At 40.4% G+C, this 14,280-nt stretch overlaps 1 protein-coding gene across 1 annotated transcript in view; it reads right to left on the bottom strand.

Annotated features, from left to right (window-relative positions):
- The window catches only part of Adgrv1 (adhesion G protein-coupled receptor V1), a 530,822-nt gene that overhangs the window by 289,316 nt on the left and 227,226 nt on the right, over window positions 1–14,280 (bottom strand). The window contains 4 exon segments of the mRNA XM_050152479.1: window positions 4,868–4,968; window positions 10,028–10,188; window positions 12,480–12,619; window positions 13,087–13,336. Of these exon segments, the coding sequence (XP_050008436.1) occupies window positions 4,868–4,968; window positions 10,028–10,188; window positions 12,480–12,619; window positions 13,087–13,336 (652 nt within the window).

Genomic DNA, 14,280 nt, shown 5'->3' on the forward strand with positions numbered 1-14,280 from the left:
GTTCCCAGTCTTCAAAGCAAGATCTGGTTTTTATTCTAGTATCTCTTAATATTTTCTTTTCTTTTTAGTAGCAAAAGTAAAGACAAAAAAAGTTAGATTATAATGAGTAGCATAAAGTTCTAACTAAGGAAAAACCAGCTCTTCTTATAACTGACAGACAGACAGATAGCAAACAGCCAGACAGCCAAATGATGATTATCATGCCAGAGATGATAGATAGGTAGGTAGATAGATAGATAGATAGATAGATAGATAGATAGATAGATAGATGATAGGTAGAAGATAGATAGATAGATAATAGATAGATGATAGATAGATAGATAGATAGATAGATAGATAGATAGATAGATAGATAGATACATAGATACATAGATACATAGATAGATGATAGATACATAGATACATAGATAGGTACATTGGTACATGATATATATATATAACAGAAAATAGAAAATTGAATCTTGTCAGAGTCTGTGTATAGAAAACTCGGCCCTNTAGATACATAGATACATAGATAGATGATAGATACATAGATAGATGATAGATAGATAGATTATATACATACATAAATACATACATACATACATACATACATACAAGCATACATACAATTGGTAGACAGACAGAGTTCCTAGTTAGATATGGCATTTAGGGCCCTAATTTGCATGATCTTTTTTTCAGTAACAGTTTCAAGTGGTCAAGTTGCTTGGAAAAATTAGGCCCCGCCCTACCAAAAGAAACCACTGCTCTTGGATTATATGGTTTTGGCTTTAGAGATGCAGTCAGTGACCTCAGAAACTTGCAAAGATGTTAGGTACTCAGAGGTAAAACGCCAGAAAGCTCAGATTCAAGGGGAAAGCCTTTCAGCAATGTGCGCAATCTGGATCCTTCCTGGGAAGGAGACACTGTCCAGTGACCTTCCTAAGAGTTGCAAAATGAGAAGCAGATCAACTGTTGCGGATCTCTACATAACAGTGCTCAGAATTAACCAGAATCCTCCTCTGCCTTCATGGGAGAAGAGAGGCAAATCTAGTATCCATGCACAACCAACGGCTGGCAAAAAAAATAAAACAAAAACCACTGAAGTATTTCATCTTCTAAGCTCGTCCCATTGGCCAGTGTCAATCCGTACAGAGGCTCAATGGGACTTGGAAAGGCATCCACTCACATAAAGGTTCTACACACAGATTTGTTATTCCGCTTCAGAAGACAAGGTGAAAAGCCAACAGACAAAAAGAAACAGAGAAGTCAAATGTTTCCCCGTTGGCAGGTTTTATTAATCTGAGTAAACACAGTGTTATCTTTCTGTTCTTTTTTTAGATTTGGGGAGTTGCTTTTCCCGATAGAACCCCTGGAACTGAAAGCCCTGAGCAGCAAAGGTGCCCTTTGTCCCTGCCGCTCACAAGCCTGCTCACGGCACACACAGGGCAACGTGATTGTAAGATAAATGTTCCAAAGATAGAACTTGATGGTTTTTCCCAGGAATATCTGCCAACGCCATGAAAGTCTGTTGGCTCTGTTTCCCATCACCCTGGAAATGGGTGCTCCCACACCTTCTTGCCATTTTATCATTTTCTTGTGGATAAATGAGAAAATACAACTTGACACTGGAGAAAAATACATCCCTTTTGATAAACTACTAAAAATATAAACCGTATCTCAGAAGTTCTATGATATCCCAAGAAACACAAATTTCAATATCAGTAGTGGGCACATTGCTATCAGCATAAAGTAATGCCGGAAAATAATTCTGCGGCCCTGAATGTTAAAGGACTGGCGGAGGAGCAAGGCATTTCCAAGAACAGGTAGATGGAAGCTGCCTGCTACTAACCTACACACGCACACAAATGCATTCACTCTGAGTTTAAATACAAGGGACAAAAGGACAAAGCCAGGCACCCAAAAACATGTATTTGCTATGTTGCAAATTCTCTGAGCCCAACCAAAGAAATCTTTGAAAGCATTCTTCAGTTCTTACCCAACCCCAACTCCGCAGTACTGATTTGGGTTTCTGGGGGAAAAAAATCTTCTACTGCCACCTGCTGGCCTATTATGGTCAATTAAACTCAAAGAGAATGACCCACTTGGATTGAATCATTAACAATTGACTTTTTTAATTAATTTTTCCCCAAAATGTATATTGATCATATTTATATATCTCTTTCTCCCCACCTCTTTACCCTTCAAACTTCAATACAAGAATAATCTATTGATTCTGCGCATCTTCATTTCTGGATATAATAAATATGTAGTGAATTGATGATACAATATTGTATGTTTCCAAAATTAGAGAACAACCAAACTTGAGCACACTTCTCAGTCATGATTCACAAATACATGACGCTGTACTACTTCAAAAAGGTCAAGAGGGATGAGACCTAGGTCTCAGAGGGTCGTGTTTGACTAACATGCCCAAGGCCTTGGGTTCAAGTTCGAACAAAGCATAAATCAGTATGGAAATGCAAGACTTTAACATCAGCATGCTACAGGTAGATGCAGAAAGAACAGAAGTTCAAGGTCATCCTCAGCTACATAACAAGTTCAAGGTAGCCATGCTACATGAGATCCTGCTCCCTCTTACACACACACACACCCACACACACACACACACACACACACACTCTACAATCAACTAAGTCCTGAAAAGGAAAGGTCACGGCATGCCTGCATACCCAGTATTCACAAATAAAACTCCTGAAAAAAAAACTAACTAGAGACATTTCATTCCTTTAGCAAGGACCATTGCTTTTTTTCTCCAGTTGATTTAAGCTCTAATGATGTCTATTCTGCAAGAATGGAGGGTCCAAAATGAGAGCACCATGGCTGGACTTGTAATGACCCCAATAATACAAATCTACAACTTTACTACAAATGCTTCAGGATTTGGAATGTGTAGAAGCCCTTGTTTCTGGAGACATCTCCATTTCTCATTTTGGAGCTGGAAAGACTCTCTGCTGGAACCCGTATTCGTGAGCACATCTCCCCCACATCCACACATAGTATTCAGAATAAAATAAGTATTTTACTCCCAGACCACTCCTCTCACCTCCGTCTACTCCTCCCATCTCTCTCCCCCTCACATCCCATCTCCCTCAGATCCATTCCCTCTCCCCATCCCTTTCCCTTCAGAAAAGAGCAGGCCTCTAAGAGACAACAACCAAACATGACCAAACAAGACACAATTAGACAAGATAAAAGCCCTCGTGTGGAGGCCAGACAAGGCAACCCAACAGAAAAACAAGAGTCCCAAGAGCAGGCAAGAGTCAGAGCATACCTGCTCCCACAAAAAAGTACTAAGCTAGCAGCCACAGCACATATGCAGAGGCCCTGGTGCAGACCCATGCAGGCTCCATGCTTGCCACTCAGTCTTTGGGAGCTAAAAGTAAAATAAATATTTAAAAAGTTCTTGCCTAGATAACTGAGAAAAACATTCACTTTAAGTTAGACAGTATATCTAAAATTCCAAGTAGCTGGTGAATATGTTAAGAAAACAGTACTTCTATGAAAACTACACCAATTCTATACTGTATGACTTCCAACATGAAATAACTGAAACATTACCGTGGGTAAAATAAGCTATTAAAACATATTTTTTAGTTATTTTCTGTCACAAGTCATTCCTTACATGATTCTTATGCCATATTGTTTTACCCATTCTAAAATTATGCTGGAAATGTATACACTTGATTAATCTTTTTTTTAAATTGGTATAAAGCCCAATTTGACTTTGTAGGCAATGTTCTAACACATAAGATTCTGGTCTTTCTTTCTCATCCCCAGACACAAGCAAATTTGTCTGCTAGCATGCTTAAGAATTGTCTGTAATAATATGGTGCTATAATTAAATCTTATATAAATGCTGCCGCCAAAATACCACCAAAATGGGTGGTGACTACAGCCAAGGAAACTCTAATTACAGTAGGCAAGTTCTTTACTGTGTAGGATACAAGAAGCCTAGGCAAGATCAGCCAGTTAGGACCGGCTCCTGGGTAATGTAAATTACCTGTCAGGTCGATGCAGCCTCCTTTTGGAAACGGGCTAATTTCTATAGTCTGTACATTTTTAAAAATAGAACCTGGAATACAACTCTTAATTTTTCTCTGAAAAAAAAAATTTTATGAAATTTAAAGGACACTGTCATTCCTGGAGCAACAACTATAACTACAAAAATATAACAGAATGCCAGTGTTCCAGATAATTTTCCATTTTAGCCCTCTGGTACTTCAATAAAGCACATGAGTTTGCTAAGTATCAGTGCGCAACGAAAGATTTATAAAAGTTGAGTTCATTCATATAACCAGCCGCCAATCTAGAAACCAGTTGTTCTGAATGGCACACTGCCCAGGTGGCCAAGAACCTGGGACTAGATAGGCCATGGACCTAGGGGCAAACCAAATACTATTGTTCTTCTAAAAGTGGTTCTCAACTTGTGGGTCATGACCCTTTGGGGTTGAATGACACTTTATCAGATATCATACATATCAGATATTTACATTAAAATTCATAACAGTAGCAAAATTCTATATATATATAGTTTTATATATATTTACATATATAGATAGATTTTTAAAAAGAGGCCATGAATTTGACAGAGAGCAAAGGAGTATGTAAGTAAGTTTGGGCAGAAAAAAAAGGCAATGGAGAAATAAGGTCATTATAACTTCAAAAATAAAACAAACAGTTTTTAAATACACATTCTGAGCCTGATATTATCATTTTTGAATGCTTCCCTTCTTTTCCACATTTCTCCAATACAAAAGCAAACAGCTAAGTTGAGAAAAGTTACTCATGGACATTCAGTTCAAGGACCATAGAAGAGGAGACAAGGGCATCTCATGACGAATCAGAATGGCCGTCTGTCTCCTACCTGTGTTCCTAAGCTGGCTGCCATCATGTGCGTCAGCAGTTTGGCTGCAAACATGGAATATCTGGCACAGAACATGTGTGAAACAACAGCCAAGCAGAGACCTGTGAAAACAAAAGATCCTTCGTGAGCTTTGCTAATCCATGAAGAGATTATGTGTCCAGAAAGAAAAATCTCTGGGACAGTTCAGTACAAAAGCCCAGCCTATATACAGCAGAGCATAGTACCTTTGGGAACAATTGTGCTGAAATTGCAACATATCCCGTGATTTTGCTTGATATATACCATCTTCTCATTTATCAATTAACCCAAAGGACAACTTTAATTTTCCAATTATTTATGAGTTGTCTGCTATGTAAAGAGGAAGGTAAAAATAATTAACATTATAGTTTTAAGAAGCATTTTATTTTCTAAGTTACTATTAGTCCATTTTACTGATTAAAATGTGATTTTGCAACCTAAGTTTAAATCTGGTTTATTTTATTTTATTATTTTTTTTTTTAGAGTAAATGGCTTGGGTAAGCAAAAATATTTAGAAAGGTGACTAGAACGTTTGGGATTGTGAATGATCCCCCCCCCCCCGCAAAACTGATGTTCATAATTACCGATTTCCAGCTAACAGAAGCATTCTTATGACCACAGCAGCAGTAATGATGAACTTTAGATAACCCTCGGTTGCTGCATGTCAAAACCAGGAGAAGTTTTGTTCATTCTTCCACAATGAAATTAAGAATAAAAATTTCCATTTCTAGCTGGCATTCCTATCTTTCAACCTTTGGCCTTAAAATTGTGATTCCTCTGCCTCAGCCTCCTGAGTACTAGAATTATAGCCATGCACCATTGTACTAGAACTTGAAGGCAGAATACTTTAAGAATATTTTCTGCCTTAAAGTTTTCAGATAGTAATTTAATAAACAGTGATCACTCGTTTGTTCATTTGGACTTTTTACCACATATTTTTGTGGACCGGATGGTTTTGTCTAAGAACCATTGAAGCATTACAGATGCTGGCATGCACAGACCACCAACCATGCGGAATCCGTATAGTACCTCATTTACTATCAGTGCCTCCTTGCCAGATACGAGACTTTGCACTGTTTTAACATTTTGTTCTCCCTTATATTCTCTGGAGCTTTGCAGTGAGTTTCCAGAGCAAACCACCTGAAGAACAAAAGAGTTAACTGTCTACAAAACACCTACCCAGGGTCTTCAGACTGGTTTCTGTTCAGAAATGCCACTCAGAATTCTTTTTAGAAAAATAGTTCAATTATATTTTACATTTCAATAGCGTAGAGGAAACTCCCTGTAATGAGGAACAGGGCTTTTTGTCTAGAAGCTCCTCCAGGAAGTCTGGAGCAATCCACAAGTGCCATAGCATCCCGAATCAGGTGTGCAGGTACTGCGGCTGCCTCCAGAGCAACCCACACAGGTGATAGTGTTTCCACAGACGGCGGTCGGGCAGGTTTTACACGTTCCCTTTCTTCTTTACCGCCGCTGCTGCTCACAACCAATCACTGTGTCCTTTGAGCCTCTAGGGTATTTATAAGTTGCTCAAATTCATGCTTAAAGGTGTGTGCTTATGTGTGTGTATAACACAGTGACTTCAAAAGAAGCCCTAACCACATTTTTCTTCTCAGTATAAACAACACGATCACAAATATGTATTTACTGCAAGTTCCCTTGGGTTGGGCATTAACAATGCAAGGCAAAGGGCTGAGTCCTGGCCAAGGGAGGGATACACACATTTCCTGCTCACTCTACTTCGGAAGAAGTATTTATTCAGTGATATTTTTTCCCTCCTCATTTGGTCATCAATTCAGCATTGTATTCCTGGTCCACCACAGGAGCTTAGGACAATTAAATGGGACCAGCTTATAAATATATGATCGTGTATAAAAAAAAAAAAAAGCTTCGTTAAAATGCTACTATAGCCCCTGATTGTAATTCAGGAATCAAATCGTGGAAAGAAAGTGGATTTTATTATGGGCAGAAAAAAGTGGAGGGTGTGCAGAATTTATTAACATTTCAACATAATGTGTCACAGTTATCTGGCCATGCTGGCTAGTTCCATGTCAACATGGCACAAGCCAGAGTCATCTCGGAAGAGGGACCCTACACTGAGAAAAATCCCTTCATCAGCTTGGACTGGAAGAAAGTTTGTGGTGCATTTTCTTGACTAAGACTGATGTGTGAGGGACAGCTCACTATGAGGAGTACCACCAAGAGCAGGTGGTCCTGCGTCATACAAAGACAAGCTGAGTAAGCAAGGGAAACCAGGCCAGTATCTTCCATGGCCTCTGCTTCAGATCCTGCCTCCAGGTCCCACCTTGAGATCCTTCCCTGTCTTTCATTCATGGACTCCAGCTGTGAGCCAGAATCATCACTCTCCTCCCCAAGATGCTTTCGATGGGCTTTCTAGCACAGCAATCAGAAGCTGACTAGAGCACCGCACCGGTTCTCATTCTTCACTGAGAGAATTCTCACGAGAATCCTAAACAAGCGGTGCTCTAAACTAGGCAAAGCCATCTGGCTTTGGACAGGATATAGAATACTTAAGCTTTAAAGAAATAAATATTTTAGTTATGGAGTTTCTAAATCACTATATACAAATTTAAGTACCACTAATATCCAAATTTAGGAAACACCCTTTCCTCAGTCTGGAAAAGGAATGATATGTTCAGCATCCATGCTTAACGTTTACAAGGAAATATTTTTAATTGCAGTTCTTTGCTCACACTCCTTACTATAAATATTCAAATCACAAAACATAGAATGTATAATGATAGAATTTCTAAAATAAAGTATAACAAACTATAACAACTCCATATATTACCTAAATATGCACTCCAGAGTCTTTAAGGTTTTATTTCTTGGCAATTCTACAGAGAAACAATCTGCTGCATGGGTAATATTCTTTTTTTTTACCTAGCCCTGTATGGAGCACAGATTGAGCTGGAAGAGAAAGAACCTTCACTGCATCGGCTGACACTAATGATTGTCTACACATTGAAAAGGAGGAGGAGGCGCTGTTCTTCACAAACAGTAACATCGACGACATGTGGCAGAGCCTAGCTCTGCAGCAGAGATATCCTTTGCGGCTGTCAGACTTGACCACAGATCTTAAGTGTACACACAGTTTTGGAGTATTTATGTAAATATAAACACAAGTGATGTTTGTATTGAGTAGGCAGAGCCAGAAGACATTGTTGCTCTTCATCAAATTTTACAGGTAAAAATACTCCCCTGTCCCTGCAATTTAGCCCCACACAAGACAAATGCTAGTAAATTTTCTACAAATTTTTCTTTAAAATATTTATGAATTTTGCATTTTAAGGGGGCAGTCTATCACCCTATTTATACCTACTTCCTCTTTAGATAAATCCAAATGAGATCAGCTTACTATTACCTCACTATTAAGTCACATATTAGCTCTTTCACGTAGGCTTTTTTCTTATCTTTCTACCTCATGCTACTTGTGATTGTAGGGTTTTTCTACTGTATTGTGACAAATCACAGCTGAGTTGATACTTCTTTAGGTTTCCCCTCTGTGCAATGCACTGGGGTTAGTGCTGCTAATAAGCTAAGGGTAGTAAAGAAAAGGAGCCAAGCCTGAAAAGATCTTCTCCAGGAGGGACAACTCTCAGCATGAAGCTCCTTGGAGCACACAACTCCATGTGTTAGGGGATGAGGGATGTTGCAGAGACACAAGAGCCTTGATAATTAAGAACTGGATCCTGAACACAATAGCTACTCGCTGTTGGAAGTTTTTGAAATTTAAATTTCCATAAGTCAAATTAAATAGAACTTAAATTTCAGTCATATTTCAAAAATACATGACCCCATATGGCCAATATCTCACATACTAGACGCTTTAAAATATTTCAACTATCACAGAAAATCCTAATGCAAAGAACTGTTAATTCTTCCTGAGTGATGAAAGAATATACTGTATTTCAGAATTTGTATCCAAGTGACTGAGATAATACGGTTTGAAAGTACGAAGCTGGTGCATTGCAGAAAACCACATCTGATCTGAAACACACTGTGTGTTACTTATTTCTTCAACAAGAAATAGGACTGACCTGGCTACATGATGTGTTGGGGTAACGGTAGTGCAGAAATTTTGCGAATGGCTAACCAATGACAGTCCAACCTGAGACCATGCCATGAGAAGAAGCCCACCCCAATACTGACTGGAGCACTAGGACTCAGAGGCTGGATACCCAGAGACCTGGGATAGAACAAAACACAACTGGAAACAAAAAGAACATTCATGAAATAATGCCCAGTGATATTCTGCTGTACTCATAGATTGGTGCCTAACCCAATTGTCATCAGAGAGGCTTCATTCAGCAGCTGATGGAAACAGACACAGAGACCCATAGCTAAAGTGGAGCTAGGAGAATCTTGCTGACGAGGAGGAGGAAGAATTGTTACAAATCACAAGAAAATCCACAAAATCAACTCACCTGGGCTTACAAGGACACACAGAGACTGAACCAACAATCAGTGAGGCTGCATGGGTCTGACCTAAGTCATCTGCAGACGTGTTATGGTCTAAGCTTTAGTATGGCGTCTGACTTGGCATACTGAACACTGCCAGTCTGGTGCTCAAGGCTCTATATGCAACTGAGAAAAAGTCTATAGCTGTGTTGTACATAAACAGCTTGACAGACATTAATAAAATCCAACTTCCTATCACCAAAACAAAAAGAAGGCTAAATATGTTGAATAGAAGATAAGTTTTAGCATAGGGTTTTATATGCACCAAAGTTGTAGACTGTTGCACAGCTGATTCCATAAAATATTTATTTTAATGAAAACACAATTTTTATATGTATTGGTTTATATCATCCCAATATTCTAACTGCATAACCTAAGTTCTAAAACACAATACAACACAAATGGCTCCCTTCCTGTTATCTAATCTCTATCTCATGCTGTATGTATCCCAGCTTTTCATGAAAGCATGGCTTGTTCTGCAAAGAAGTTCAGAGTCGACCCTCCATAAATACTTGCTGTATGTATTAATGATTAAGTTGATGGGAAAATGATGAATCATAGCACGCTCACATCTTACACACACACACACACAAGGAACTGTGGGAAAGTTTCATTTTCACATGTATTTAAAATTCATAACTTGAAAACCCTGCCACTGACCTGAGATACAAATAAACCCAGAAGAGAAAAAAGCTTCATTGTATGAGGACAAGTGGTCAGTCTTGGCGTAGACGGCATACACAGACATGTGTGAACAGGCACATTCCACGTAGTCCAAAGTATCTTCAACTACTTGGCAAAATTGGCTGTCAGACAACCAGCTAGAACAAAACACAATAGACACTGTTCTTTCAAAAATATTTCAGAGATGTTCGGAGTGTTTTTAGAGGAAAAATAACTAGCTGCTCGGAACTTAAGCAGACTACACTTTCCAGAAGGAACACCAGAGGAAATATCTTGTCCAGGACATGACCCGATAGCTTCCATCAAGACACCTAAGAGTCAGTGTAAATACCAACCACACCTGCCAGACCATTTGCTGTACCAAAGAAGCTAGCCTGCTCAGCAATGGTGTAGTTTCCTTGACCATCCTAAAGCAAATTTGTTCTTTTCTGTCATTCAAAAATACCCACTGATCAACATAGCTACGGTATGTGTGAATACCAACAGATCAACACAGCAGTGGCTTATATGGATCCCAACAGACCATCATGGTCATGGCTTGTATGCATCCCCACAGATCAGCATTAGGCAGGGCTTCTATTGCTATGATGAAAAGCCATGACCAAAACACAAGCTGAAGATGGAAGGGTTTATTCAGCCTACTCTTCTATATTGCTGTTCATTACCAAAGGAAGTCAGGACAGGAACTCAAATGAGGCAGGAGTCTGGAGGCAGGAACTGATACAGAGGCCATCAAAGGGAGCTGCTTACTGGCTCACTCCACATGGAGTCATCCTGCTTTCTTATAGAACCCAGGTCCAAGAGCCCAGGGATACCACCATCCACAATGGGCTGGGCCTTCCCCCATTGATCACTAGTTAAGAAAATGCCTTACAACTGTGTCTTATGGAGGCGTTTCCTCAATGGAGGCTCCTTCCTCTCTGATGACTGTAGCTTGTGTCAAACTGACATAAAAACCAGCCTGTACAGCAGCCACTGTGTGTGGGGGGGGCTAACCTCTCCTCCTGCTTTCAGTAGTCTTGCATTTTGCACCACACCACATGAATTAAGAATTACTTGCATGTTGTAGTGGTTTGAAGGAGAGTGGTCCCCCACAGGCTCATATAATTGAATGTTTGGTGTCGGAAGGACTCCTTGAGAAGTATTAGGGGTATGCCCTTGTTCAAAGAGGTGTGGCTGGTGGGATGGGGGTGTTACTATGAGTGTTTTGAAGTTTCAAAAGACCATGCCAGCCACCACCCCTGCCTACATCTTACAGATAAGATGTAAGCTCCCAGCTTCTGCTCCAGCACCATGCCTGCCTGCCTCGTGCCACGCTCCATGGCAGGATAGTCAGCGACTCTGACCCTCTGAAACTGTAAGCAGGACCCAGATTAAATACTTTCTTTATAAGTTGCCTTGGTCGTGGTGTTTCACCTAACTCACTAGCACCAACATGGCACACTTGGCTGTTCACCCTCATGAGCAGACTGCTGCTACCATGGCTCAGTCATTACTCGGCGTCATATCATAGACTGCCAATGTGGAAAAGGTCAGAGTTCAAGGTTCTAGTAGTTTCAGGAAAGTGTTATTTCTGCATACACTTCAAGCATAAAACTATAAGTTGAACCATCACATATAGAGAACATTATGTATCAGGTTTAAGATCCAGCATCACACATTAGGAATTTCTGTTCAAAATATTTTATTAAGGAGAAAGAAAAACTAACCCAAATAGATGAGTTGGTTTCCCTCAGGCTGAAATTCGGTAATAAACAGAATTTCGTGGCTGACATAGACAACAGACCCCCTCTTCCAACAAGAGCAGACCCTACAGCATGGACTAGGATTTTAGTGACAGTTACTTTCTCAGGAACCTAAGTCCAGAGGCCAAAGAGACTCAAAGAAACATTCAACCTTTCATTGCTGTGCTGTCTGGGTTTAATCCCAAAAGGAGTCTGAGTTAGCTGTGAGCAAGAATTCTTAAACCCTGCTGATCCCTCTAAACACAAGCCACAGCTCCTGAATCGCAGGGGCAGGGCTGCAGGAAGAGCTTCCTTTTATGTGTAACAAATTAACTGCGAATTTCAGCAAAGTTAATCTAACCAGAGAGTAACTCAAGATACAGCGCGTGAGAATATCTATAATGAAGAAGGAATAACAAACATCCTGCACACATAGTTCAGCTACCAGCAGGTCCCCAGTGGAATGATGCTGGACTATTTCTGTTACTGATTTACCTTACTTACAGGGGAGATTGCTCCTCAGCCTGAAGTCTCACCTGAGGCTACCACCTATGCTCAACACACACAGGTGTGCTGTTTCCAGGTGTTTCCGGATGGGAAGCACCAAACACTGTTCTTATTTTTGTTGTTTTGTTTTTCTGTTTTTTTTTATTAAGATTTTTTTTATATAATACAAACTGTTCTTAACATCTGTCAGTCCACACCTGGCTGCAGCCGGATTCCAGAGCAGACAGAGAGATGTCTGAGGAACGATTCTAGGCTCAGCTGCATAAATCCTGTAGAGAACCTCATTGTTGCTAGGCAGCGCTTGGGCACTCCGGCCTTTCACATTCAGGGACAACACCTGTAAGTCAGAAGAAACAGAACATTTAACGGTGATTTTCCAACCAGTGATATGACGTGAGTCTCCCCGTCAAAACTGGACTTGGTTTTGCTAATGCCTAGCACTACAGTGTTTTCTTCAGTACCTTTAGCCGGCTCTCTTCCTGAATGCACCTCTGACTGGCTTCCCACTATCACAGTCCAACTCCATGGCACTCACTGTCTGTCTTTAGCTGACCACACCCCCTGTAAGTATCACTGCTGTCCTTCTGAGAAGGTAGGTATATGCCAAGACTTTGTCCTTATACATACATACGTACTCCACAAAACATCCTGAGGTCAAAAATACTACAGATGGCTTACAGAGAGAATAATGTTCATGCTGCTCCTGTGTTGCACCCCAAAAACCAGCTAAGCTAATGTGTTCTAAGCGTTTCTGGTAAAGGAGAAATAAGATAAAATATCACATCGTTTTCAATGAGAGGTTACCTTGTCTTTCAGGGCAGGAAGATTGTTTCCTGCTATGAACCACTGCTGGCTGCTGTATTCCACAAACTGGACTAATGCGCATGCCCCTTTCCCAGCTGCCATTTCTGCATCAGGAGCATCCAATAACCTCTCTGGAATTTGAATATAATCGCCTTCCTTTCCTTCAAACCTGTGTCCATTGATTTGCTGAGGGTACCAGCGAAGAGCCAGTATTGACAAATATGGGCAACTATCAAGGATGGTTTGGCTTCTACAAGAGAAAACAAGCCTGCGTTGAGGTGGCAGGTATTTGTATCTGCATACCCAGCTGTATTTGTATCAGCACACCCAGCTGTATTTGTATCAGCACACCCAAACTGTATTTGCTCAAATGTTTAAATTGAGGATTTTTCTCTTCGTGTACAGCAATGACTCTACTAATCCCAACACTAAATCGCCATCTGCTTTTGGTTTCCTAGCGATGCTTACATCTTTCTACATACTTTTGCTTGATCTTTCTTGTAACCTAAAACAGGAGTAACTGGAAACTGTTACACAGTTATCACAGTACAAGCTGTGGCTTAGAATGTACTGTTTTGTGTTAGTCACAGGCTATGGTAGAGCAGGCTGAGGAAAGGATATTTCCACTAGAGTGAAACCTTTTTATTTAAAATCATAAGGCACATGTATCTAATCTATAGTTACACTTTTCAGGTGATCCATACCTTTCCAGTACATCAGAACCTTCTAATATAATCATCCAGCTAGTAAGAAAACAGATCTGACCTAACTAGGTGCAGACTAAGACTCCTAGCAATACTGGAAAGGGCTCCTGAACTGGCCTCCCCTATAATCAGATTAGTGACTGCCCTAATTGTCATCATAGAACCTACATCCAGTCACTGATGGAAACAGATGCAGTGATCCACAGCCATGCACCAAACCTAGCTCCCAGAGTCCAATCAAAGAGAGGGAGGAGGGATCCCATGAGGAAGGCAGTTACGATCATGACGGGAAAACTACAAAGAGCTGACCCCAGCTAATGGGAGCTCACTGACTCCAGACTAACAGCTGAGGAACCTGTGTGGAACCAAACGAGGCCTTCTGATTGTGGTGACAGTTAAATGGTTTGATCTGTTGGGGAAGGCCCTAGAAATGGGACCAGACCTTATCCTGGGTTCATAAACTGACTTTTTAGAGCCCATTCCCTATGAT

The sequence above is a fragment of the Alexandromys fortis genome, unplaced genomic scaffold (genome assembly GCF_014885135.2).
Source record: "Alexandromys fortis isolate MF-2015 unplaced genomic scaffold, M_Fortis_MF-2015_v1.1 scaffold_47, whole genome shotgun sequence".
NCBI classification, from domain to species: Eukaryota; Metazoa; Chordata; class Mammalia; order Rodentia; family Cricetidae; genus Alexandromys; species Alexandromys fortis.